At 49.9% G+C, this 26,591-nt stretch overlaps 1 protein-coding gene across 2 annotated transcripts in view; it reads left to right on the top strand.

Moving 5' to 3' along the window:
* Positions 1–26,591, top strand: part of VAV3 (vav guanine nucleotide exchange factor 3) — a 229,582-nt gene that overhangs the window by 9,192 nt on the left and 193,799 nt on the right. For both annotated transcript variants that reach the window (XM_075617032.1, XM_075617033.1), the window contains exons 3-4: positions 13,774–13,890; positions 26,062–26,120. In XM_075617032.1, coding sequence (XP_075473147.1) covers positions 13,774–13,890; positions 26,062–26,120 — 176 coding nt within the window. The remainder of the gene's footprint in view (positions 1–13,773; positions 13,891–26,061; positions 26,121–26,591) is intronic.

Genomic DNA, 26,591 nt, shown 5'->3' with positions numbered 1-26,591 from the left:
TGTGTGTGTGTGTGTGTGTGTACACAGAGGGGACGGCAGTGTGGTTATAGATAGCTGCAGTGTAAGAGTATATAGAGGTGGTTTCATGTATTTACCATTTTATTTTAATAAAAAAATCTATAACTATACAAAAATGTCTATTATTTATGAAATAAGCCTACATTTAGCCTATAATAGCAATAATCCCTCTGCTTCGCCTCAGGCCTTCAACCCTTCCAGCCAGGGCATTATTGGCCAGTAATGCCCTGTTCTGAGGGGATTATTACTTGATTACAGCCACGGATGAGAGGTTCCTGGATTTACCCACTACATTGATAACTGGCTACAAGAAGAGAATCATAAGACTGCTCCATTTAAAGCAGCGGTCAAAGATACTGTTACCTATTCATCTACACCGAGCCCTAAGATCTTAAACCCCCACGCAGGGTTTGGGTCTCGGACCTGCCCTCAGCATATTATCCAAAGGACATTAGCAGGGTTCATTCATTTTTCTCGTAGGGCATTTCTCTGTTACAAGTTACCAACCAGACTGCCATGATCATAACAGCGGCAGAGAAATGCCGATTCAGACAACAATTGCGTAGCTAGGCTGGAGACAGCGCCTACCTCTGTGCGTTAGTCCATGCGAGAACCGTAAGAAACATAGCCAGAGACTTACCTTGAAAATAAACAGCCACGGCTGACCGGCTCACCAGGTAACACCGCCAACAAGCTGGATACACACGCGCTTAATAGCTCTGACTTCACATAGGCAATAAGAGATCAATTGTCTCCGATTATATACCCCTAGGGGTAAAGGCCTCACAATCCTCAGGGGATATGAGTCACACACTGTGGACACCCTGCGCCCAACAACAACAATGAACTATGTTAGCGCTCACAAGGGACTGACCGCTCCAGCCCACGGTCAGTTACCAGACCCTTCAGCTTCTATGTAGGACACAGTCACAGGTTAACACCTCTATTATTCGAGTACAGGCATACCCCGCATTAACGTACGCAATGGGACCGGAGCATGTATGTAAAGTGAAAATGTACTTAAAGTAAAGCACTACCTTTTCCCCACTTATCGATGCATGTACTATACTGCAATCGTCATATACAGGCATAACTGATGTAAATAACACATTTGTAACAGGATCCATAGTCTCCCCGCTTGCACACAGCTTCGGTACAGGTAGGGAGCCGGTATTGCTGTTCGGGACGTGCTGACAGGCGCATGCGTGAGCTGCCGTTTGCCTATTGAGCGAGATGTACTTACTCGCGAGTGTACTTAAAGTGAGTGTACTTAAACCGGGGTATGCCTGTATACAGTCATGCACGTGAATACAGGCACAGTGCCACCAGCAGCTAAGGAGCAGCGGATACTAGCCACCCACAAGGGACTATTATCATGATAAAGGTGTGAAACATCTGCCATCAATATCATTTTGATGTTCAAGGACAGCACTACCCCTATCTCTCTCCGCTAAGGTACACCGCAGCTTTCTAGTATACTTTCCTGAGTGGTATCTGGGATACAACACAATCCCTGTGTACACTTCGCTCAGGCAGGGGTACAACTAGCTCTCCCCCACCAACACTAGCAGAGACGTCTGCACAGGAGGGAACAAGGGGGCACCGGTCAAAGCACATATACCGCTTACACGTGCCTCATCTACCCGGGACCAAACTGTATCAACACAATTGGGATATATTATATACATTTTTAGTAATATGTAGCTGGATACATTCAGGATGTGTAACATCCCGAGAAATAGAGGATATTCAAACTTTCAGAACCATTGAAGGTTTGACACGGTCTTTGATCTAAACACTTCAAAGACCCTCTGAATAGTATTCCTAACATATACACAGACCAGTGTCCACCACAGGACTCTGTACGTGTTGGTTTGGAGATTTTTTTCTGCCCATTTAAGTACAATCCTTCACTAAGTCCAATAGACATAATAACACTATTAAACTTAGAGGACTGTCAATCTTAATATTGTTTACTATTTACATGTTATTAAAGTTTATTTTAGCCGTTGTTCGCAGTGTTGTATGGACCATCTAAGAATGAACTAAATATAAATATTCCGGTCTGTAGTGCACCTATTAAGAGATTCTTTGTGTGGCCTGTATCTCTTTGATACTATCCATCAGTCTCACCATATACAGTATATTCTCCCTACCTCCCAGGTAGCACACAGCAAGCATAACCTTCCAGTTTGAAGCGAGGCACGCCTATCCGGTTTACCATTTCAGAAAGGCGGCCATATTTAAATAGCCCAGCAGGAAAAAACAAAAACGAATTTCACTTCAATCTTTCTGCGGGGTTTTGCTAGGGGGATAGGAAAGAGATCCTAGAAGACCAATCTTTAGGGCTTTGATCAGACTGATTGGTCTCAGGGACATGAAATGAATTTCCGAGGCCGTCTCTTGGGACGCCACGGGAAGGAATTGATTCGCTTGTCAGCGGCCGCCAGCTTATAATGAATGCTCGGTCCCTGTAGGATGGAGCTGGAGTGAAACGTGTAAAAGGGTTTCCCGCTCTGCGCACGTGGACATGTTAAAGGTGCAGTCTCCCTTTACCCTCACTAGGAAATCAATACCGGGGTTCCCTTGTATTTTGTATTCAATAAGTTACGGTGGGTAAAAAAAAGAGGTGATATAAACCCTGCAGCGTCCAGCAACTACAAACCCCACGCGTGCGCACAGTCTCACATCTCAGGCAGGCCTGCACCCCCTGCCCTTCCACATTATCTCTTAGCATACAGCGCTTCCACTGCAGCCAGGGATTCTGGGTAATGAGGTGCAAATGAGCACACGCATTGAGTCACTTTTTGCTGCTTCTTCATTGTAACATGCGACCCCCTGTAAGCGTATACCTGCCACATCACGCAGCTTTCCAGCACAGCCTGGGTTAAAGAAGTTACCCACTGTCATTTTATTTTAATGTCTGGTTATACCCACTACCAGCATAGCCAGCGACCCACCACGCACAGATGAGACCCAAAAATGTCGAAATATCTGTCTGTGAGTAGGTTACTGGCTCTGCACTTCTGTAACCCAGGCTGTGCTGAAAAGCTGTGTGATGCGGCAGCTTACAGGGGTTCCGTGTTAAAATGGATAAGCAAAAGGTGACACTGTGTGGTCATTTGCATGTCATTACCCAGAATCCCTTGCTGCAGTGGAAGCACCATATGCTAAGAGATAATGGGGAAGGGCAGGATTGCAGACTTCTCTGTGACGTGTGAATGTGCTCACAATTTTTGACTTTTAATTTTGAAATTTCAACTCGGCACCGCCCCCTGCTAAACTTCCTTAGTCCTCTCTAGAACAACATGGCGGAGAGAACCAGGCGAAGCTTTCATGCCAGTCTGAAGATGTCACTGCCCTCACTTGGGAGGGAGAAGCTGATAGGCAGAGAAGGAATAAGAGGATTCTGGGAGAGGAAGTAGCAGCCACAGAGTCGCCCTCACACAGCGGCCAATCCTTACACTGCGATGGTTTCTAAGTCAGGAGACGGGGAGATGTTTTAGGAGTATGTTGGGGGTCAGGGTTGTAATTCGCCGTTGGTGATCTGACGGGACGTGACCGCTGATTTTGGGCTTTATGGCACCAAACGCGCCATTTATTTGTACTTCAGTGCATACCTACTGCGATAACGTGAGGGATCTCGGGCGTGAAATCAAGGATATATATAGGGAGGAGTTGTAGGAAGCGGTTATATGGGGTAATAGGAGGAGTTATAGGGACTGGTTATATGGAACAATAGGAGGAGATATAGGGAGTTGTTATTTGGGGTAATTGGAGGAGTTACCCCATGGAAGATTCTCTCCCACTCTCTTCCCCCGCCTCTCCCACTCTCCCCCCCCTTCTACCACTCTCTCCCCTCCGCCTCTCCCACTCTCCCCTCCGCCTCTCCCACTCTCCCCTCCGCCTCTCCCACTCTCTCCCCCCCCGCCTCTCTCACTCTCTCCCCCCCGCCTCTCTCACTCTCTCCCCCCCGCCTCTCCCACTTTCTCTCCCCCCCGCCTCTCCCACTCTCTTCCCCCCCGCCTCTCCCACTCTCTTCCCCCCCGCCTCTCCCACTCTCTTCCCCCCCGCCTCTCCCACTCTCTTCCCCCCCCGCCTCTCCATTCTCTCCCCCCCCCGCCTCTCCCATTCTCTCCCCCCCGCCTCTCCCACTCTCTCCCCCCCGCCTCTCCCATTCTCTCCCCCCCCGCCTCTCCCATTCTCTTCCCCCCCGCCTCTCCCACTCTCTCCCCCCCGCCTCTCCCACTCTCTTCCCCCCCGCCTCTCCCATTCTCTCCCCCCCCCGCCTCTCCATTCTCTCCCCCCCGCCTCTCCCACTCTCTCCCCCCCGCCTCTCCCATTCTCTCCCCCCCCGCCTCTCCCATTCTCTTCCCCCCCGCCTCTCCCACTCTCTCCCCCCCGCCTCTCCCACTCTCTTCCCCCCCGCCTCTCCCACTCTCTCCCCCCCGCCTCTCCCATTCTCTCCCCCCCCGCCTCTCCCATTCTCCCCCCCGCCTCTCCCACTCTCCCCCCCGCCTCTCCCACTCTCCCCTCCGCCTCTCCCACTCTCCCCTCCGCCTCTCCCACTCTCCCCTCCGCCTCTCCCACTCTCTCCCCCCGCCTCTCCCACTCTCTCCCCCCCGCCTCTCTCACTCTCTCCCCCCCGCCTCTCCCACTTTCTCTCCCCCCCGCCTCTCCCACTTTCTCCCCCCCGCCTCTCCCACTTTCTCCCCCCCCGCCTCTCCCACTTTCTCCCCCCCCCCCGCCTCTCCCACTCTCTCCCCCCCCCGCCTCTCCCACTCTCTCCCCCCCCCGCTTCTCTCACTCTCTCCCCCCCGCCTCTCCCACTCTCTCCCCCCCGCCTCTCCCACTCTCTCCCCCCCCCGCCTCTCCCACTCTCTCCCCCCCCCGCTTCTCTCACTCTCTCCCCCCCGCCTCTCCCACTCTCTCCCCCCCGCCTCTCCCACTCACTCCCCCCCGCCTCTCCCACCCCCCAGTAACGTACTTTGTCTGCGCTATATAATAAAATATATTATTATTATTATACAAAATGCTGTCAGATAAAACCTGTGTTTTTTGGAAACTGGGGATGGGAGAATTCCCGCTGATGGATTTAAAGAGCATTATAACATGATACAGCCGCCTGTACATTACAGGAAGCAAGTAAAGGAAAAAAGCGCTCAGCTATGCGACATCCTTCCTACCGTTCAACGTCTGTCATGCCGGATGGGGGGGGGGGGGTGCAACACACGGCCCAGAATTCCCGTCCCAAGAACCAGCTTCCCTCTCCCACCAGCGCACGCTCTCCAGGGGAAGCTGGAGGCAAGACAAAGCCATTCATGTCTACTAAGCAGCTTCTGCCAGGAGACCCCCAGCCCATTCCAGTTAGGGGGGCGGTAGGTGTGTTCCTGAGCTGGAAGCCGTCTTATGGAAGAAGACTGTTTAGTAAACATGGGCCTAAATGTAATCATTTTTTTGTTACCCAACAAATGTTAACCCGTTTCCCACCGCAGCCGGGTACCCTGGGAGTTTGGAGGGGAACGTTGCAAAGATAAGGGGAAGGGAGAGGCACAAAGGGAGTTAGGGACTCTGTGCTAAGATTTAAAGATTGGGTGTCAAAACTTGGCACCATTTCTGTGCGCCCAGCGCCGGCCATTTCTGTGCGCCCAGCGCCGGCATTTCTGTGCTCTTGGCGCTAGTCATATTTGTGTGAGCTCAGCACCACCACTTCTGTGCGCCCAGCGCCGCCATTTGTGTGCGCCAAAAATAGGAAGCCTTTTTTACACTAGTAACATAGAGCAAAGGGGGAGGGAATTAGAAGAAAGTAACAGGACGAGCACATTCGTGGCAGATGTGCAACAAAAGGGCTTTGTACAGATGCAGCTGTCACAATCATTTGAGGATCCCTGTTTAATGTAAGAGGACGGGAGGCAGTGAGTCAGTGAGTCATGTTGTGTGTACACATTACACATCCACATCCCCTGCTCTGCTGTTCAGGAAATCCACAGCTATTTTGACACAAAACCTCTCAGCCCATTAAAGGGACAAAACCTTCCTAGGGGCAAAGTGCACTAATGGCAGTGACAGGGTTAAGGGGTCAGTCCCTCCTAGGGGCAAAGTGTACTAATGGCAGTGACATGGTTAAGGGGTCAGACTCTCCTAGGGGCAAAGTGTACTAATGGCAGTGACATGGTTAAGGGGTCAGTCCCTCCTAGGGGCAAAGTGTACTAATGGCAGCGACATGGTTAAGGGGTCAGTCCTTCCTAGGGGCAAAGTGTACTAATGGCAGTGACATGGTTAAGGGGTCAGTCCCTCCTAGGGGCAAAGTGTACTAATGGCAGTGACATGGTTAAGGGGTCAGTCCCTCCTAGGGGCAAAGTGTACTAATGGCAGTGACATGGTTAAGGGGTCAGTCTCTCCTAGGGGCAAAGTGTACTAATGGCAGTGACATGGTTATGGGGTCAGTCCCTCCTAGGGGCAAAGTGTACTAATGGCAGTGACATGGTTAAGGGGTCAGTCCCTCCTAGGGGCAACTTGTACTTTGGCTATGACACATAATCCCCTTTTGGTGTAGGGCAGGGGTGGGCAACTCCAGTCCTCAAGACCCCTAAAACGTCAAATGATAAGGATATCCCAGTTTCAGCACAGGTGTCTCGATCAGTCCCAGCGCCCGCACAGATGGCTCAATCAGTGTCTCCGTCTTTGAGCTGAAGCAGGGCTATCCTGAAAACCTGACCTAATGGGGAGGTCTTGACGTGCAGAGAATGACGCTGAGATTCTCCCGGTTGGGTTGAGTTTAAGACTTCGGACGCTGCAGACGTGTTGACGATCTTGGATGGGATAATTTGCAGCCATCTTTTGCCAATCCCCATACGAGCTCCAGGAACCATATGTGTCAAGTGGCCCAGATCCGCAAAACGGTGCTAAGCTTTAGGCCGCCTCAGCTCCCAACCATATGTATAGTAAAGATGTGCCGAGGCTTGGCACCCATCGTGGAGCTTGATTCATGGGAGCAAAAGTCAAAGAACTGCTCCAAAATGACTCAAGTTGCCCCACCATTTTGATGGCGTTAGTTTTACACTGATGTATGTATGAAGCTTTGTGTCCGTTGTGCTTGCTGTAGCAATTAGGGGAGGGGCAACTGTGTCATTTGTAGGTTATTCTCTCTGAGCACCGTGGGCTCCGAATCGGGCGTCACTAGAGATATTCTGCCCTTTATGTATTCCTAAAACATCTCCTGACTTCTACACCATCGCAGTGTACGGATTGGCCTCTGTGTCAGGGAGATGCTGTGGCTGCTGTCTCCTCTCCCAGAATCCTCTGCTTCTCTCGCTGCTCATTGTCTTCTCCCTCCCAAGTGAGGGCAGTGACATCATCAGACTGGCATGAAAGCTTTGCATGGTGCTGTCCGCCATGTTGTTGCAGACCCGGGCAGCAGCGACTTTCAGAGGCGACTTGTTCTGTACCGTAGGCTCCAAATCAGGTCTCACGAGCTGTTGTGCCGTTACAGCGCTGTCCCTGCTTCAGAACAGGTGGCTTAATTAGTCCCTCCTTCATTCTTCGATTGAGCCCCCACACGAAGTGGGGCGGGGAAGTCATCCTCCCGTTCTCGCTCGGCCCCCACCGGCGGTACTAAGAACAAAACCTTCAGATTCACCCCAAATTAAAGAAGGGCAACGGAAAAATCTCCAATGAGGGCGAACCAGCACAGAGAGGCAGAATAGGATAGATCCTATTATAATATGTCACAGCGTAACTCCCCCTATTACCCCATATAATGCTCCCTATAACTCCTCCTATTACCCCATATAAGCGCTCCCTATAACCCCTGCAGAAACACACTGGGGCAGTTACCCTAGCAGCGATGTGCTACATTGCAGTAATTCCTGATTCTCAGTCTGAGACATAATTGGCTATTAGTTGGCTATCCCATTTCCTGGTTCTCTCCTTATAATGAGGGGAAATGGATATATTCCTCATACAGTGAGAGGAACGTTTCCTGGGATCTCATACAGTGACTCTTACATGTTCTATTTCATTGTAATTACACTTCTCTTCGCTAAATGACTACAATCCCCTCCCCCCCTCCCCTCCTCCCCCTCTCCCCCCCCTCCCCTCCTCCCCCCCTCCCCTCCTGCCCCCCCCCCTCCTCCCCCCCCTCCTAATCCGAACTCCGGTCTGATAAACTGATAATCATCTTTATTTCCATGTGTTCCAGGGGGGGCTCAACTCCAGCCCTCAATAGCCCCCAACAGGCCAGGTTTTCTAGATATCCCTGCGTCAGCATAGGTGGCTCAATCAGTGGCTCAGTCTAAGGCCGCGCTTATAGTGCCGGCGACGCGACCGATGACGTCCCCCGTCACCATTGCGAAACGTATATTTTAAGTTTAGGCGACGTCGCTGGCTACAAGGCCAGTCACGTCACAAAAGGGGGAGGGCAGAGGCACGGAGAAGCTCTCTGATTGGCCACAAGGGGAGATCGTCGCCGAAAAAAATATCAGTGACTACCAGATTTTTGGTAGCACTGTCGCTCCGTCGCTTTGTCGCCGTCGCGTGCACTATAAGCACCGCCGACGGCGACAATGCATTTTTTTGAAGCGACGGTTGAGTCGCCGGGACTATAAACGCAGCCTAAGACTGCAGAAGCAGGGACTGATTGAACCACCTGTGCTGAAGCAGGGACTGATTAAACCACCTGTGCTGATCTGGGACTGATTGAACCACCTGTGCTGAAGCTGGGACTTATTGAGCTCCCTGTGCTGAAGCTGGGACTTATTGAGCCACCATGTGCTGAAGCAGGGATATCCTTCAAACCTGAGCTGTTGGGGGGCTTGATGACTGGAGTTGAGCCCCCTGATATTTAGTCCTCTTTAGTCCCCTCCCCCCAATACACCAGGGTCAGGGCTGCTCTCACAGGGAGATCTCGCAGCCTCTGAAGTGGGTGATGCCGTTTGTGAATCCCGGCGTCTGCTATTCTGGTGACTGTGGGCCTGCCACTTTATCTTCTTGTGCCTCAGGCACCAAGATTAGATTGTAAGCTGTGCGGGTCAGGGAGTCACTGCTGGCAAAGTGCTACATACAGCGCCACATACAGCGCCACGTACAGCGCCACGTACAGCGCCACGTACAGCGCCACGTACAGCGCCACGTACAGCGCCACGTACAGCGCCACATACAGTGCCACGCACATCGTATGTAAGAAATACAACTCTGCACGTCACGTTCTTTTTGGGGAAGTGTGACATAGAAACGCAAACACAAGCGCATATAGAAAAACTGTGTTCATGTGAACAAACCAAACTGCGTTACAGTAATAAATATATATATATACTGTATACAATACTGTGTGTGTATATACACACACATACACACACACACACACACACACACACACAGACACACACACACACACACACACACACACACACACACACACACACACACACACACACACACACACACACACACACACACACACATATACACACACATATACACACACACACACACACATATACACACACATACACATATACACACACACACAGCCACACACACACAGCCACACACACACACACACACACACACACACACACACACACACACACACACACACACACACACAGCCACACACACACACACAGCCACACACACACACACACACACACAGCCACACACACAGCCACACACAGCCACACACAGCCACACACAGCCACACACACACACACACAGCCACACACACACACACACAGCCACACACACACACACACAGCCACACACACACAGCCACACACACACACACAGCCACACACACACACAGCCACACACACACACACACAGCCACACACACACACAGCCACACACACACAGCCACACACACACACACACACACACACACACACACACACACACACACACACACACACACACACACACAGCCACACACACACAGCCACACAGCCACACACACACACGCACACACACACACGCACACACACAGCCACACATAATGTAGAGGTATCTGTACCGTGTTAGCCGAGCTTAATAATGAGAAATGAATAGGCAGATCCTCCTCCTGCTCAGATCTTGTGTGAGGAATGTCTTCACTCCATCTTTCCGGTCGTCCCTCTTCTGTTGGAAAGAACTTACTAACCTGTGTCAGCTGTCCGGGCTTCTATTACCAGTTTGGGGGTCTTACTCTGAATTATTGATTAGGAAGGTCTCAATCAATCTCTTTGAACCCGTTTCTCGCATACAGTACACAAGGGGTGAGGTCTCCTTCACTTCTTACACGTCACTGATCTGTATAAGATTCGAGTATTACTCATCGTTGTGTGCACAGTCACACGGAAATGTGTAAAGGACCCGTTTGGCGTGGGGGGCCCACTGATGCCGGGCGTTCGGTTCGCTCGGAAGTCGGGCTCTGCGTCTGGCCGTTGGTGGCCTCTGTGTGCCACGGTGTCAGAGCTCCCTAACCCCATATCCCCAGCAAGGTAAGATTCAGCACCCGAGGGCCAGTAGTCTGCGCTACAGAGAAGCGGTCTGTAAGCCTACATGTTTGGCGTGACGTTCAAACAACCCCCCTACCCTTAAAGCCCTTACCCTAAAACCCCCTACCGTAACCGCTAAAGCCCCTTAAATTAACCTCCTACCCAGTAATAAAAAATACCTTAGAAGCGGCGGGGGTTCTAGCGGCAGAGGGTGCGTCTGCGGCCGAACGCTGGAGGTGCCACAACCAGAGGTCCCATTCCATTTCCCAAGGTCACAAGGAGATCCGACCACCCTTCTGACGGTTGACAAATGGCGGCTCCATCACAACCCTTGAGTGATGCGCGGAGGCGTTTTCAGTCCATTTAATGACGCTAACTCCGCCCGATGCAACACCCCCAGATTTCCGGGGCTTGGTGGGAGTTAGCATGATGAATTAACATTCTGAGCGGTCACTGGTTGGTGAACGCAGGTGAACGCTTCACACCCCTTGTGGCGTTCCCAGAGAACGTCGGACTCTAGGGGAGTTGCGGCACGACTTGGCGTCCAAAGGGGTGGGGGGGGGGTTAAGTGGTTATTTAAGGGGGGAGTAGTTGGTCCTTCCATTGGCGTCTGACCAACCTCGCGCCCTTGGATACGGACCATGAATATAGAGAAGAAGAGATGGGGTCTGTGGAAAGTGGGTTGGTTATGGGGTTCTGGATGTTGGTACCATGGTCATACGTGGGTTGATGGTCCTAGCTGACCCATGGTGGGGAGACACCCAGCCTTGGCTCCAGTAGGTGACCTTCCGATGGGATGTGTTTTTATGGGGCTATGTGGGCTGGAATTTCGGGAACGAGTACCCCTCGGGGCTCTTATAAAGATGGCGGAGCAAGCTGGCTGGTTTAATCACAGTGACACGTTTGATATTGTTACTTAATTAAAGCTACGGCCCGTTTTATCAGGTCATTAGCGTGGTTATTTGGGGATTAGGGCGGGTCGCGACATCGGGGAGCGGCCGAACCCATGGGAGAGACAGGGGGACCCCTCTACCCTTCGCTCGACAGGCTCCTGGTTCCCCCATTTACCCCCCCATCTCGATAACCTCAATAAGCACCCCCCTGTTTCCCACGCTGAGGAAGCTGTCAGCCCCCCCTCCCGCCCGCGTTGGTTCCGCTTGTGGCCCGGTCACAGGCCGCGCAGAGGTTGCACGGGCCTTGCACGCTATTAATCTCACAAGAGGCGGCCGCCGTGGGACCCGGAATTAACAGGGAGTGTTGTAATGAAAAGTCAGGTCATCCATTATTAATGCGTCCCTCCCAAAATAGCTGCTGCAGCACGGCCTGCGGAGGACACCTTATATACAGATCAGCTCGTGTGTCTGCAGGGGGAGGGTGGCCGGAGACATGGTTACTGAATCTGTGTATTACATACGCATTCTGTCTGTAATACAGATACACGCTGCTCTGTGTATAATACAGATACACGCTGCTCTGCGTATAATACAGATACACGCTGCTCTGTGTATAATACAGATACACACGCTGCTCTGCGTATAATACAGATACACGCTGCTCTGTGTATAATACAGATACACACGCTGCTCTGTGTATAATACAGATACACGCTGCTCTGTGTATAATACAGATACACGCTGCTCTGTGTATAATACAGATACACGCTGCTCTGTGTATAATACAGATACACGCTGCTCTGTGTATAATACAGATACACACGCTGCTCTGCGTATAATACAGATACACGCTGCTCTGCGTATAATACAGATACACACGCTGCTCTGCGTATAATACAGATACACGCTGCTCTGCGTATAATACAGATACACACGCTGCTCTGTGTATAATACAGATACACACGCTGCTCTGCGTATAATACAGATACACACGCTGCTCTGCGTATAATACAGATACACACGCTGCTCTGCGTATAATACAGATACACACGCTGCTCTGCGTATAATACAGATACACACGCTGCTCTGCGTATAATACAGATACACACGCTGCTCTGTGTATAATACATATACACACGCTGCTCTGCGTATAATACAGATATACACGCTGCTCTGCGTATAATACAGATACACACGCTGCTCTGTGTATAATACAGATACATGCTGCTCTGTGTGTAATACAGATACACACGCTGCTCTGCGTATAATACAGATACACACGCTGCTCTGCGTATAATACAGATATACACGCTGCTCTGCGTATAATACAGATACACACGCTGCTCTGTGTATAATACAGATACATGCTGCTCTGTGTGTAATACAGATACACACGCTGCTCTGCGTATAATACAGATACACACGCTGCTCTGCGTATAATACAGATACACGCTGCTCTGCATATAATACAGATACACACGCTGCTCTGCGTATAATACAGATACACACGCTGCTCTGCGTATAATACAGATACACACGCTGCTCTGCGTATAATACAGATACACACGCTGCTCTGCGTATAATACAGATACACACGCTGCTCTGCGTATAATACAGATACACACGCTACACACACTGCTCTGCGTATAATACAGATACACACTGCTCTGTGTATAATACAGATACACACGCTGCTCTGCGTATAATACAGATACACACGCTGCTCTGCGTATAATACAGATACACGCTGCTCTGCGTATAATACAGATACACACCCATTATACAGCACAGCGTGTTTGTTATCAGTGTGTAGTCATACTCCGCATCATTATACAGGGTGGCTTGTTAATTACTAGATACTCGGCACCGTTATACAGCGCAACGTGCTCATTATCAATGTATAGATACTCTGCATCATTTTCAGCGCGGCATGTTCATTATCAGCGTATAGATACTCAGCATCATTATACAGCGCAGCGTGATCATTATCACGGTATAGATACTCTGCATCATTATACAGCGCAGCGTGATCATTATCAGTGTATAGATACTCTGCATCATTATACAGCGCAGTGTGATCATTATCACGGTATAGATACTCTGCATCATTATACAGCACGGCGTGTTCATTATCAGTGTATAGATACTCGGCCCCATTATACAGCGCAGTGTGATCATTATCACGGTTTAGATACTCTGCATCATTATACAGCGCGGCGTGTTCATTATCAGTGTATAGATACTTGGCCCCATTATACAGCACATTGGTGGTTACTCCTCCCTCTGAAACGCACACATACTGCCGCTATAAATGCCATATCGTGCGTTATGCGAGAGCCTGCGCTCTTACAGGGACTTGCTAAGGATATGTGTCTGGGTTTGTTCCCCAGTTCCTGTGCCTAAAGAATATCCGTACGTTCCTGTCGGCGTGTGGCGACGCCTTCGCCATGAGGAAGACGGATCTCTTCGAAGCCTTCGACTTATTTGATGTCCGGGATTTTGCAAAGGTATATAGGATTATTCTGTATTATTATTACTATTATCTGTAACCCTTTGTATCTCATCTTATCAGAAGAACGGACTCCTGGAGCGGTTATATGGGGTAATAGGGGGAGTTATAGGGAGGGGTTATATGGGGTAATAGGGGGAGTTATAGAAAAGGTTATATGGGGGTAATAGGGGGAGTTATAGGGAGAGGGTATATGGGGTAATAGTGGGAGTTATAGGGAGAGCTTATATGGGGTAATAGGAGGAATTATAGGGAGCGGTTATATGGGGTAATAGGAGGAGTTATAGGGAGGGATTATATGGGGTAATAGGAGGAGTTATAGGGAGTGGTTATATGGAGGAATAGGAGGAGTTATAGGGAGAGGGTATATGGGGTAATAGTGGGAGTTATAGGGAGAGGTTATATGGGGTAATAGGAGGAATTATAGGGAGCGGTTATATGGGGTAATAGGAGGAGTTATAGGGAGGGATTATATGGGGTAATAGGAGGAGTTATAGGGAGTGGTTATATGGGGGAATAGGAGGAGTTATAGGAAGATGTTTTATGGGGTAATAGGAGGAGTTATTGGGAGCGGTTATATGGGATAATAGGAGTTATAGGGAGCGGTTATATGGGGTAATAGGAGGAGTTATAGGGAGGGGGTATATGGGGTAATAGGAGGAGTTATAGGGAGCGGTTATATGGGGTAATAGGAGGAGTTATAGGGAGAGGTTATATGGGGTATAGGAGCAAGGCCGCTTAATACATTAGGCCGACTAGGCACAGTGTCTAGGGCCTACAATATTTCACTTGAAAAAATATCTAAACAAAAAAAAATCACAAAATAAGAAAAAACAGCAAATTTTTATTTAAAATTAGACTGACCAGATTTTCAGAATGAAAAACCGGGACACATTTCTAAAATTTTTTTTTAAAACAAATTGCATCACGTGACGCACCCCTTTGCCATGACACTGATATCAGGCGGTGACATGTTGCCATGACAATGTGGCATCACGTGATGCTTCTGCCCCATAATGCGTCCCGTTGTCATGTCAACTTGATGCCGCTTGACGTCACGGAGCAGCTCGTTGTTATGGCAATGGGCATTACGTGACGTCGCGCAGCCATGTTGACGGAATTTAGAGTGGAGGATACAGCCAAAGGCAAGATAAATATATAATAAATAGATCTAAAAAAATGTTATCTCCGGGTTAGCCTTCAATAGAAGTTGGCAACCCTGGCTGCAGTGTGTGTTTGTGTGTATAGAGGTGGGCCCTGCAGTGTGTTGAGGTGGGGGCTGCAGTGTGTGTTTGTGTGTATAGAGGTGGGGGCTGCAGTGTGTGTTTGTGTGTATAGAGGTGGGGGCTGCAGTGTGTGTTTGTGTGTATAGAGGTGGGGGCTGCAGTGTGTGTTTGTGTATATAGAGGTGGGGGCTGCAGTGTGTGTTTGTGTATATAGAGGTGCGGGCTGCAGTGTGTGTTTGTGTATATAGAGGTGGGGGCTGCAGTGTGTGTTTGTGTGTATACAGGTGGGGACTGCAGTGTGTGTGTGTGTGTGTGTGTATAGAGGTGGGGGCTGCAGTGTGTTTGTGCGTATAGAGGTGGGGGCTTTGCTTGGGCCCTTCAACTCTTTCAGCCAGGGCATTATTGGCCAAGAATGCCCAGTTTGGAGGGGATGATTACTACTTCAAAAATGTATTTATTTTCGATTCTTAACATAACACAAACTCTCGTCTCCCCCCCCCCCCTTCTCTCCCTTTCTCACTCTCTCAGCTCCCTCACCGTGTGTGTATGTGTGTGTATGTGTGTGTGTATGTTATTTATTTATTTATTTATTTATAAAATATTTTACCAGGAAGTAATACATTGAGAGTTACCTCTCGTTTTCAAGTATGTCCTGGGCACAGAGTAAAACAAATAATACATGGTTACAAGTACAGTTACATAAATGAACAGGGTATACATTATATACAAGACATTGCGTGCACAGTTAAAGATAATATATATTATGAGCGTATGAAACAGTTACAGACCAGATTAAAGTGTGAGACAGCCTTAGATTTGAAAGAACTTAAACTGGTGGTGGATGTGAGGGTCTCTGGTAGGTAGTTCCAGTTTTGGGGTGCACGGTAGGAGAAGGAGGAACGTCCGGATACTTTGTTGAGCCTTGGGACCATGAACAGTCTTTTGGAGTCTGATCTCAGGTGATAAGCGCTGCATGTGGTAGGGGTGAGGAGCTTGTTCAGGTAGCTGGGTAGCTTGCCCATGAAGAATTTAAAGGCAAAACAGGAAAGGTGAACTTTGCGCCTAGACTCTAGTGACGACCAATTTAGTTCTTTGAGCATTTCGCAGTGGTGTGTGTTGTAGTTGCATTGGAGAACAAAATGACAAATTGAATTGTAGAGGGTGTCAAGTTTGCTAAGGTGGGTTTGAGGAGCCGAGCCATATACTATGTCTCCATAGTCAATAATTGGCATTAGCATCTGCTGTGCGATACGCTTTCTGACCAGGAGACTTAGGGAGGATTTGTTCCTGTAAAGTACCCCTAGTTTGGCGTAGGTCTTGGTTGTCAGGGTATCAATGTGCATCCCGAATGTTAAGTGGGAGTCAAACCATAAGCCCAGGTATTTAAAGCTAGTGACAGGTGTTAAGGTGGTGTTAGCGTTGCTTCTAATCTGGAGCTCAGTCACTGGGAGCTTTACAAATTTAGTCTTGGTCCCAAATACCATTGTTACCGTCTTGTCAGTGTTTAAAAACAGTTTGTTTTGAGAAATCCAGTTTTCGAGTCTCAAAAAGTCAGACTGAAGTATGTGTTGAAGGTCAGAGAGGCTATGGCTGTGTGCATATAGGATTGTGTCATCTGCATACATGTGTATTGAGGCTTCCTTAAAAGCTGTGGGAAGATCATTAATGAACACTGAGAAGAGTAGGGGGCCCAGAACAGAGCCTTGCGGGACCCCACATGTGATATCCAGGGGGTTGGAGTTAGAGCCTGAGATGGACACATGTTGGGATCTTCCTGATAGGTAGGACTGAAACCAGTTTAAAGCATGCTTCCCTATTCCAGAGCTCTGGAGTTTGTTAAGCAGGATAGCATGATCAACTGTGTCAAAAGCCTTTGCAAAATCTAGGAATACTGCACCAGTGAGTTGACCCCGTTCCATTCCACACTGGATTTCATTGCAAACTTTTAGCAGGGTAGTTACGGTGCAGTGTTTGGGACGAAAGCCAGATTGGAATTGGCTAGAGAAATTTGTTTTGGTATAGTGTGTATGTATGTGTATGTGTGTGTGTGTGTGTGTGTCTCTAAAACAGTTATATATGTTTCTTCTCATTTTTTTTAATTTTAAAAAAAAATTATTTTTATTACTTTCTGGACTGACCTGAGGTCTGTATGGATCACTGGTGGTCTGTCACAACGTGTCCTCGTGGCAGCACGACAACGTCCGTGAGTGCCACGCTGCAGGAAAAAGGGTGCACAAATAGGAATTTGAAATCAGCATTTAAATGCAATACATTTACATTTCTAGAGCGCTGCAGAAAAAACCCACAAACCACCTTTTTTAAAGTTTAACTTCAACATAACAAATTCTATTAAGTAAAGGGATTTCACTATCAGAACTAAAACAAACCACTTTGCAGCCTGAACTCTGAAATGTACTTTCTCTACTCTACTTTAATTAAAATTAAATAAATAATGAAGACATTAATTAAAATAATTAACAAATTAAAATTAATTAATTAACAGAAATTAAAATTAAATTTAAAAAATGTAGGCACCTTGTGTGTGTATATTACACTTTGCAAAATAGGGTCTCTTGCTGTCCTCGTGGCAGACAGTGACATGACTGCCATGCAGGGCCGCAGACAGCTTTCCCGGGGCCCAGGAAGAACGTTTCCACCGGGGCCCCCTACCCACGTTTCGGCGGCCTTGCGAGAACCCCCCCTTCTCACACACCTCCTCACTCTCACCCCACCTCACACTCCCCAGTAACCCTTTTCTTTCCCCCCCCCTCTTACACCCCCAGCCCCATGTATTTTTCTCCCCTCCCCACACTCAACCTCCCTCCCCAATATACGTGCACACACAGTGACACACACACACACACACACACACACACACACACACACACACACACACACACACACACACACACACACACACACACACACACACACACACACACAGTGACACAGCCACTTACCTACACACACAGCCCCTCCCCTCCTCATACCTCCCCCTCCTCTCCTCTCCTCATATCTCCCCCTCCCCACCTCATATCTCCCCCTCCCCTCCTCATATCTCCTAATATCTCCCCCATCCCTCCTCATATCTCCCCCTCCCCTCCTCATACTTTTCCCTCCCCTCCTCATACCTTCCCCTCATATCCCCTCCTCATATCTCCTAATATCTCCCCCTCCTCATATCTCCCCCTCTTCATCTCATATCTCCCCCTCCCCTCTTAATACTTCTCCCTCCCCTCCTCATACCTTCCCCTCATATCCCCTCCTCATATCTCCTCCTCCTCATCTCCTAATATCTCCCCCATCCCTCCTCATACCATCCCCTCCTCATACCTCCCCCTCCCCTCCCTTCTTCATACCTTCCCCTCCTCTCCTCATACTGTATCTCCCCCTCCTCATACCTCCCCCCTCATACCTTCCCCTCCCTTCTTAATACCTCCTCCCCTCCTCATACCTCCCCCTCCCCTCCTGATACCTCCCTTCCCCTCCTCATACCTTCCCCTCCTCATATCTCCTAATATCTCCCCCTCCCCACCTCATATCTCCCCCTCCCCACCTCATATCTCCCCCTCCCCACCTCATATCTACCCCTCCCCTCCTCATACCTTCCCCTCCCCATCTCATACTGTATCTCCCCCTCCTCATACCTCCCCTCCTCATACCTTCCCCTCCTCTCCTCATACTGTATCTCCCCCTCCTCATACCTCCTCATATCTCCCCCACCCCACCTCATACCTCCCCCTCCCCTCCTCATACCTCCCCCTCCCCTCCTCATACCTCCCCCTCCCCTCCTCATTTCTCCCCTCCTCATATCTCCTAATATCTCCCCCATCCCTCCTCATACCTCACCTCTCTGCCTCCTATCTTTCCCTCACCTCCTCATACCTTACCCTCCCCTCCTCATACCTCCCCCTCCCCTCCTCATACCTCCCCCTTCCCTCCTCATACCTCACCTCCCCATACCTTCCCCTCCCCATACCTTCCCCTCCTCTCCTCATACTGTCTCACCCTCATACCTTCCCCTCCCCTCTTCATACCTCCCCCTCCCATCCTCATACCTCAGAGCAGTGTGTGTGTAACACGCAGAGCAGTGTGTGTGTGTAACACGCAGAGCAGTGTGTGTGTGTAACACGCAGAGCAGTGTGTGTGTGTAACACGCAGAGCACAATGTCATGCGGTGCCACGTTGTCATGGCAACTTGACGTCGCGTGACGTTACATCGCTTCCCGTTGTCATGGCAACACAGTGTAAAATAAAATCTCCAGGTTGGCCGTCAGTCAGAGAACCTGTGCCAATTCCCTGTCCTGCTCAGTGTCACCTTCCCTAAAGCCATGGCACCCGGACTGTGTATCCGCTGGCTGCAATGTGCAGTGTCCAGGGAGGACACGGGGGGGGGGGAACATGTCATTCTGTGTCCTCCCCTTCACCAGGCACCAGCTCAGGGTGACAGGTCCCGGTGTGAAGCTGCAGCCTGCGGCCCCTGGGAGCCAGGGAGGGGAACAGGGAGGGACAGGGACAGGGAGAGGGAGGGACAGGGAGAGGGAGGGACAGGGAGAGGGAGGGACAGGGAGGGACAGGGACAGGGAGGGACAGGGAGGGACAGGGAGAGGGAGGGACAGGGAGGGACAGGGACAGGGAGGGACAGGGACAGGGAGGGACAGGGACAGGGAGGGACAGGGAGAGGGAGGGACAGGGAGAGGGAGGGACAGGGAGAGGGAGGGACAGGGAGAGGGAGGGACAGGGAGAGGGAGGGACAGGGAGAGGGAGGGACAGGGAGAGGGAGGGACAGGGAGAGGGAGGGGGAGGGAGAGGGAGGGACAGGGAGAGGGAGGGACAGGGAGAGGGAGGGAGAGGGAGGGACAGGGAGAGGGAGGGACAGGGAGAGGGAGGGACAGGGAGAGGGAGGGAGGGAGGGAGAGGGATAGAGGGAGAGAGGGACAGAGGGACGGACAGAGGGACAGAGAGAGAGAGGGACAGAGAGAGAGAGGGACAGAGAGGGAGGGAGACAGAGACAGGGAGAGAGAGGGAGGGACACAGAGACAGGGAGATGGGGGGAGAGAGGGAGGGGGACAGAGACAGTGAGAGAGAGGGAGGAACACAGAGACGGAGATGGGGGGAGAGAGGGAGTGGGACAGGGAGAGAGAGGGAGTGGGACAGGGAGAGAGAGGGAGTGGGACAGGGAGAGAGAGAGAGGGAGTGGGACAGGGAGAGAGAGGGAGTGGGACAGGGAGAGAGAGGGAGTGGGACAGGGAGAGAGAGGGAGTGGGACAGGGAGAGAGAGGGAGTGGGACAGGGAGAGAGAGGGAGTGGGACAGGGAGAGAGAGGGAGAGGGAGTGGGACAGGGAGAGAGAGGGAGTGGGACAGGGAGAGAGAGGGAGTGGGACAGGGAGAGAGAGGGAGTGGGACAGGGAGAGAGAGGGAGTGGGACAGGGAGAGAGAGGGAGTGGGACAGGGAGAGAGAGGGAGTGGGACAGGGAGAGAGAGGGAGTGGGACAGGGAGAGAGAGGGAGTGGGACAGGGAGAGAGAGGGAGTGGGACAGGGAGAGAGAGGGAGTGGGACAGGGAGAGAGAGAGAGAGGGAGTGGGACAGGGAGAGAGAGAGAGAGGGAGTGGGACAGGGAGAGAGAGAGAGAGGGAGTGGGACAGGGAGAGAGAGGGAGTGGGACAGGGAGAGAGAGAGAGGGAGTGGGACAGGGAGAGAGAGAGAGGGAGTGGGACAGGGAGAGAGAGAGAGAGGGACAGGGAGAGAGAGGGAGTGGGACAGGGAGAGAGAGGGAGAGAGGGAGTGGGACAGGGAGAGAGAGAGAGAGGGACAGGGAGAGAGAGTGGGACAGGGAGAGAGAGGGAGTGGGACAGGGAGAGAGAGGGAGTGGGACAGGGAGAGAGAGGGATTGGGACAGGGAGAGAGAGGGAGTGGGACAGGGAGAGAGAGGGAGTGGGACAGGGAGAGAGAGGGAGTGGGACAGGGAGAGAGAGGGAGGGAGAGGGAGGGAGAGGGAGGGAGGGGGAGAGAGACAAGGAGAGAGAGAGGGAGGGAGGAACACGGAGAGAGGGAGGGAGACGAGAGAGAGGGAGAGAGACAGAGAGAGAGATGGAGGAACAAGGAGAGGGAGAGAGAGAGGGAGGGAGACGGGGAGAGATAAAGAGAGGGAGGGAGACAGGGACAGAGAGAGAGGGAGGGAGACAGGGACAGAGAGAGAGGGAGGGAGACAGGGACAGAGAGAGAGGGAGGGAGAATTGTTAGCTCAATATGTTCATGTAATAAAACTTTTGTTATCGTCTTACTTTTTCATGAATACGGAATATTACATAACCCGTCCCGTTTTGCCATCCCAATGTCCCGTTTTTGTCTCAAGGAAATATGGTCAGCCTATGTGTATGTGTAATACGCAGAGCGGTGTGTATGTATAACATGCAGAACATTGTGTATGTGTAACATGCAGAGCAGTGTGTATGTGTAACATGGAGAGCAGTGTGTATGTGTAACACGCAGAGCAGTGTGTATCAGTAATATGCAGAGCAGTGTGTATCAGTAACACGCAGTGCAGTGTGTATGTGTAACACGCAGAGCAGTGTGTATGTGTAACACGCAGTGCAGTGTGTATCAGTAACATAGTGGGTAGAGGTGACAAGGGAGCGGGACACCATGCACATGTAAAAGAGGGATCACAAAAATAGTACAGTACTGTATAGCACAAAAATGATAATCCTATGAAATTCTGCAAAGGTAATACTCACAAGCAGACAGTGAGTAAAGGAATTTCACACAGAGTGTACACGAATAGTAGTCCCACGTAGAGGGGCGTCTGGGGACCAGGATGGGATGGATAGGGTGCACGCCCCTTCCTCTCCAGGAATCGCGATTAGGTTTGGAATGGAGACGCTCCGCCACAGGTGCTCCTAATTGTGGCCGCAAGAAGCAACGAACAGCTCAGCGTCTCTCCTACACGTGTCTTGGTATCTGCCTCGATTCGACGCGTTTCAAAGCTAGTTCTCTAGCGAAACGCGTCGAATCGAGGCAGATACCAAGACACGTTGAGGAGAGACGCTGAGCTGTTCGTTGCTTCTTGCGGCCACAATTATGAGCACCTGTGGCGGAGCGTCTCCATTACAAACCTAATCGCGATTCCTGGAGAGGAAGGGGCGTGCACCCTATCCATCCCATCCTGGTCCCCAGACGCCCCTCTACGTGGGACTACTATTCGTGTACACTCTGTGTGAAATTCCTTTACTCACTGTCTGCTTGTGAGTATAACCTTTGCAGAATTTCATAGGATTATCATTTTTGTACTATACAGTACTGTACTATTTTTGTGATCCCTCTTTTACATGTGCATGGTGTCCCGCTCCCTTGTCACCTCTACCCACTACGTCCCAGGGGAAACGAAGACTTTCCCATCTTTTCTAGGTTGAGTGGGTATCCTTTGTTTATTCATTTTAGTTTTATTATGTATGTTTATTGCACTTTTTTGGGTTATTTTCTTGTAGTGAGCCCTGGTTACCAGAGGGTGTCACTATTTCACTGTTTTAATTTGGATTGTTTCCTTGTGGCACTATCTCCTCTTGAGCGCAAACTCTGGTTATTTTCTTGCTACTGTATCAGTAACATGCAGAGCCGTGTGTATCTGTAACATGCAGAGCAGTGGGTATCAGTAATATGGAGAAAAGGGGGGGTCAAGAGGTGCTCTAATCTAATGACAACTAGATCAACATTTAACAATCTTCATGGACCCCAATATAGCAGTGTGGGTATAATATGAATTGGCCTGTGAGTCACTCATAACAGCATGTAGGATAATGTCCTCATAGTAATTAAGGCAGTCCAGGTTAGAGTACTCAACTATAATGGTCAAACATAAAGAAAAGAATCCTTACCCACTTCTGCTGTTTGTAGGGGTCCACTGTGGCGTGCCAGCCATGGAGGAAATCCAAATACAGGTAGAACAAAGAAGCAAAGGCGCACTGCCAGGGAGTCAGGTGGTGCAAAAATAGAATCCATTTATTTCAGAACATCTCTGATCACAAACATAACCCCAGGGGGGGCAACAAATAACCTCCTACGCGTTTCGGATGGGTAGGTCCTTTATCAAGGAGTGTGGAACATATTATGAACAGGGCATACTATATACCCCCAGTAAACGAGGCTAAATCAAATCACCTGGTAAAATTTCTTCAAAAACCCCCATTGCGCATGCGCGTGACGTCATGGAGGGCGCCGCCGTTGCAACTGAAAGCATCCCTTTCTTGGCACGCCCCCCCGCGCGCTCAGTCGTCACGCGCATGCGCACCCACGAGAGGAGTACCTGATAGAGCAATTCTAATTCCCGGCTGAACAGCAATACTAAGAACTCTGCCCCAACCCTACCGCGCATGCGTGTGATGTCACGCGAGGCGCCACCGTCACAAGATAGCATCAACCGACGAGCACGCCCCCCGCTCGCCATGCACATGCGCACACAAGGGAAGTACATTGAATGGGTAACTCCATACACACTAAAACATTTTAGTTATTTTGCTAATTGTTATTTTACTAATTTACTAATTAATTTTATTAATTGCTTTATTCTCTGATCGTCCGGGGCCCTGTTCATAATATGTTCCACACTCCTTGATAAAGGACCTACCCGTCTGAAACGCGTAGGAGGTTGTTTGTTGCCCCCCCTGGGGTTATGTTTGTGATCAGAGATGTTCTGAAATAAATGGATTCTATTTTTGCACCACCTGACTCCCTGGCAGTGCGCCTTTGCTTCTTTGTTCTACCTGTATGTGTAACACGCAGTGCAGTGAGTATCAGTAACATGCGGTGCAGTGTGTATCAGTAACACGCAGAGCAGTGTGTATCAGTAACACGCAGTGCAGTGTGTATCAGTAACATGCAGAGCAGTGTGTATCAGTAACACGCAGTGCAGTGTGTATCTGTAACATGCAGAGCAGTGTGTATCAGTAACACGCAGAGCAGTGTGTATCAGTAACACGCAGTGCAGTGTGTATCAGTAACACGCAGAGCAGTGTGTATCTGTAACACGCAGAGCAGTGTGTATCAGTAACACGCAGTGCAGTGTGTATCTGTAACACGCAGTGCAGTGTGTATCTGTAACACGCAGAGCAGTGTGTATCAGTAACACGCAGAGCAGTGTGTATCTGTAACACGCAGAGCGGTGTGTATGTGTAACACGCAGAGCAGTGTGTATCAGTAACACGCAGTGCAGTGTGTATCTGTAACACGCAGAGCAGTGTGTATCAGTAACACGCAGTGCAGTGTGTATCTGTAACACGCAGAGCAGTGTGTATCAGTAACACGCAGTGCAGTGTGTATCAGTAACATGCAGAGCAGTGTGTATGTGTAACACGCAGAGCAGTGTGTATCAGCAACACGCAGTGCAGTGTGTATCTGTAACACGCAGAGCAGTGTGTATCAGTAACACGCAGTGCAGTGTGTATCAGTAACACGCAGTGCAGTGTGTATCTGTAACACGCAGTGCAGTGTGTATCTGTAACACGCAGAGCAGTGTGTATCAGTAACACGCAGTGCAGTGTGTATCAGTAACATGCAGAGCAGTGTGTATGTGTAACACGCAGAGCAGTGTGTATCAGTAACACGCAGAGCAGTGTGTATCTCTAACACGCAGTGCAGTGTGTATCAGTAACACGCAGTGCAGTGTGTATCTGTAACATGCAGAGCAGTGTGTATGTGTAACACGCAGAGCAGTGTGTATCAGTAACATGCAGAGCAGTGTGTATGTGTAACACGCAGAGCAGTATGTATCAGTAACACGCAGAGCAGTGTGTATCTGTAACACGCAGAGCGGTGTGTATGTGTAACATGCAGAGCAGTGTGTATCAGTAACACGCAGTGCAGTGTGTATCTGTAACACGCAGAGCAGTGTGTATCAGTAACACGCAGTGCAGTGTGTATCTGTAACATGCAGAGCAGTGTGTATCAGTAACACGCAGTGCAGTGTGTATCAGTAACATGCAGAGCAGTGTGTATGTGTAACACGCAGAGCAGTGTGTATCAGTAACACGCAGTGCAGTGTGTATCTGTAACACGCAGAGCAGTGTGTATCAGTAACACGCAGTGCAGTGTGTATCAGTAACACGCAGTGCAGTGTGTATCTGTAACACGCAGTGCAGTGTGTATCTGTAACATGCAGGGCAGTGTGTATCAGTAACACGCAGTGCAGTGTGTATCAGTAACATGCAGAGCAGTGTGTATGTGTAACACGCAGAGCAGTGTGTATCAGTAACACGCAGAGCAGTGTGTATCTCTAACACGCAGTGCAGTGTGTATCTCTAACACGCAGTGCAGTGTGTATCAGTAACACGCAGTGCAGTGTGTATCTGTAACATGCAGAGCAGTGTGTATGTGTAACACGCAGAGCAGTGTGTATCAGTAACATGCAGAGCAGTGTGTATGTGTAACACGCAGAGCAGTGTGTATCAGTAACACGCAGAGCAGTGTGTATCAGTAACACGCAGAGCAGTGTGTATCAGTAACATGCAGAGCAGTGTGTATCAGTAACATGCAGAGCAGTGTGTATGTGTAACACGCAGAGCAGTGTGTATCAGTAACACGCAGAGCAGTGTGTATCAGTAACATGCAGAGCAGTGTGTATCAGTAACACGCAGAGCAGTGTGTATCAGTATCACGCAGTGCAGTGTGTATCAGTAACATGCAGAGCAGTGTGTATCAGTATCACGCAGTGCAGTGTGTATCAGTAACATGCAGAGCAGTGTGTATGTGTAACACGCAGAACGGAATAATAATTATGGACACTTTAGCTCCCTCTGCTGCTCAGAAGAAGTTAAACCTTTTGTGTACGTTTCGTTTTCCCAGGACAGGGTGTAATATCATTATATAGAATAGTAACCTGCTGCGGATGTCCGTGTCTGTATATTTCACTCTGATTTTGCTGAAACTCACCTTGTCTTTTTTCCGTAGGTCATAGAAACGTTGTCCAAGCTGTCGCACACGCCCGCCGCGCTGTCCGGCGGGATACGGTCAGTGACCTTTCCCATCGTATCTCTGTGCTGGCGGAGAGGGGGTTAAGTAAAGAGAGGGGTACATTTATTATGGGGCTGTTGTCAGGAGTGCGTCTTTTAATTTACACACCCAGAGGAGCGCAGCTTTTTATTTACACGTCTAGAGGATCGCGGCTTTTTATTTACACGCCCAGAGGAGCGCGGCTTTTTATTTACACGCCCAGAGGAGCGCGGCTTTTTATTTACACACCCAGAGGAGTGCGGCTTTTTATTTACACACCCAGAGGAGCGCAGCTTTTTATTTACACGTCTAGAGGATCGCGGCTTTTTATTTACACGCCCGGAGGAGTGTGGCTTTTTATTTACACACACAGAGGAGCGCGGCTTTTTATTTACACACACAGAGGAGCGCGGCTTTTTATTTACACGCCCAGAGGAGCGCGGCTTTTTATTTACACGCCCAGAGGAGTGTGGCTTTTTATTTACACG

This window comes from Ascaphus truei, chromosome 10 (assembly GCF_040206685.1).
Source record: "Ascaphus truei isolate aAscTru1 chromosome 10, aAscTru1.hap1, whole genome shotgun sequence".
NCBI classification, from domain to species: domain Eukaryota; kingdom Metazoa; phylum Chordata; class Amphibia; order Anura; family Ascaphidae; genus Ascaphus; species Ascaphus truei.
Note: the sequence above shows the minus strand (reverse complement) of the source record. Positions and strands in the feature narration are given on the sequence as shown.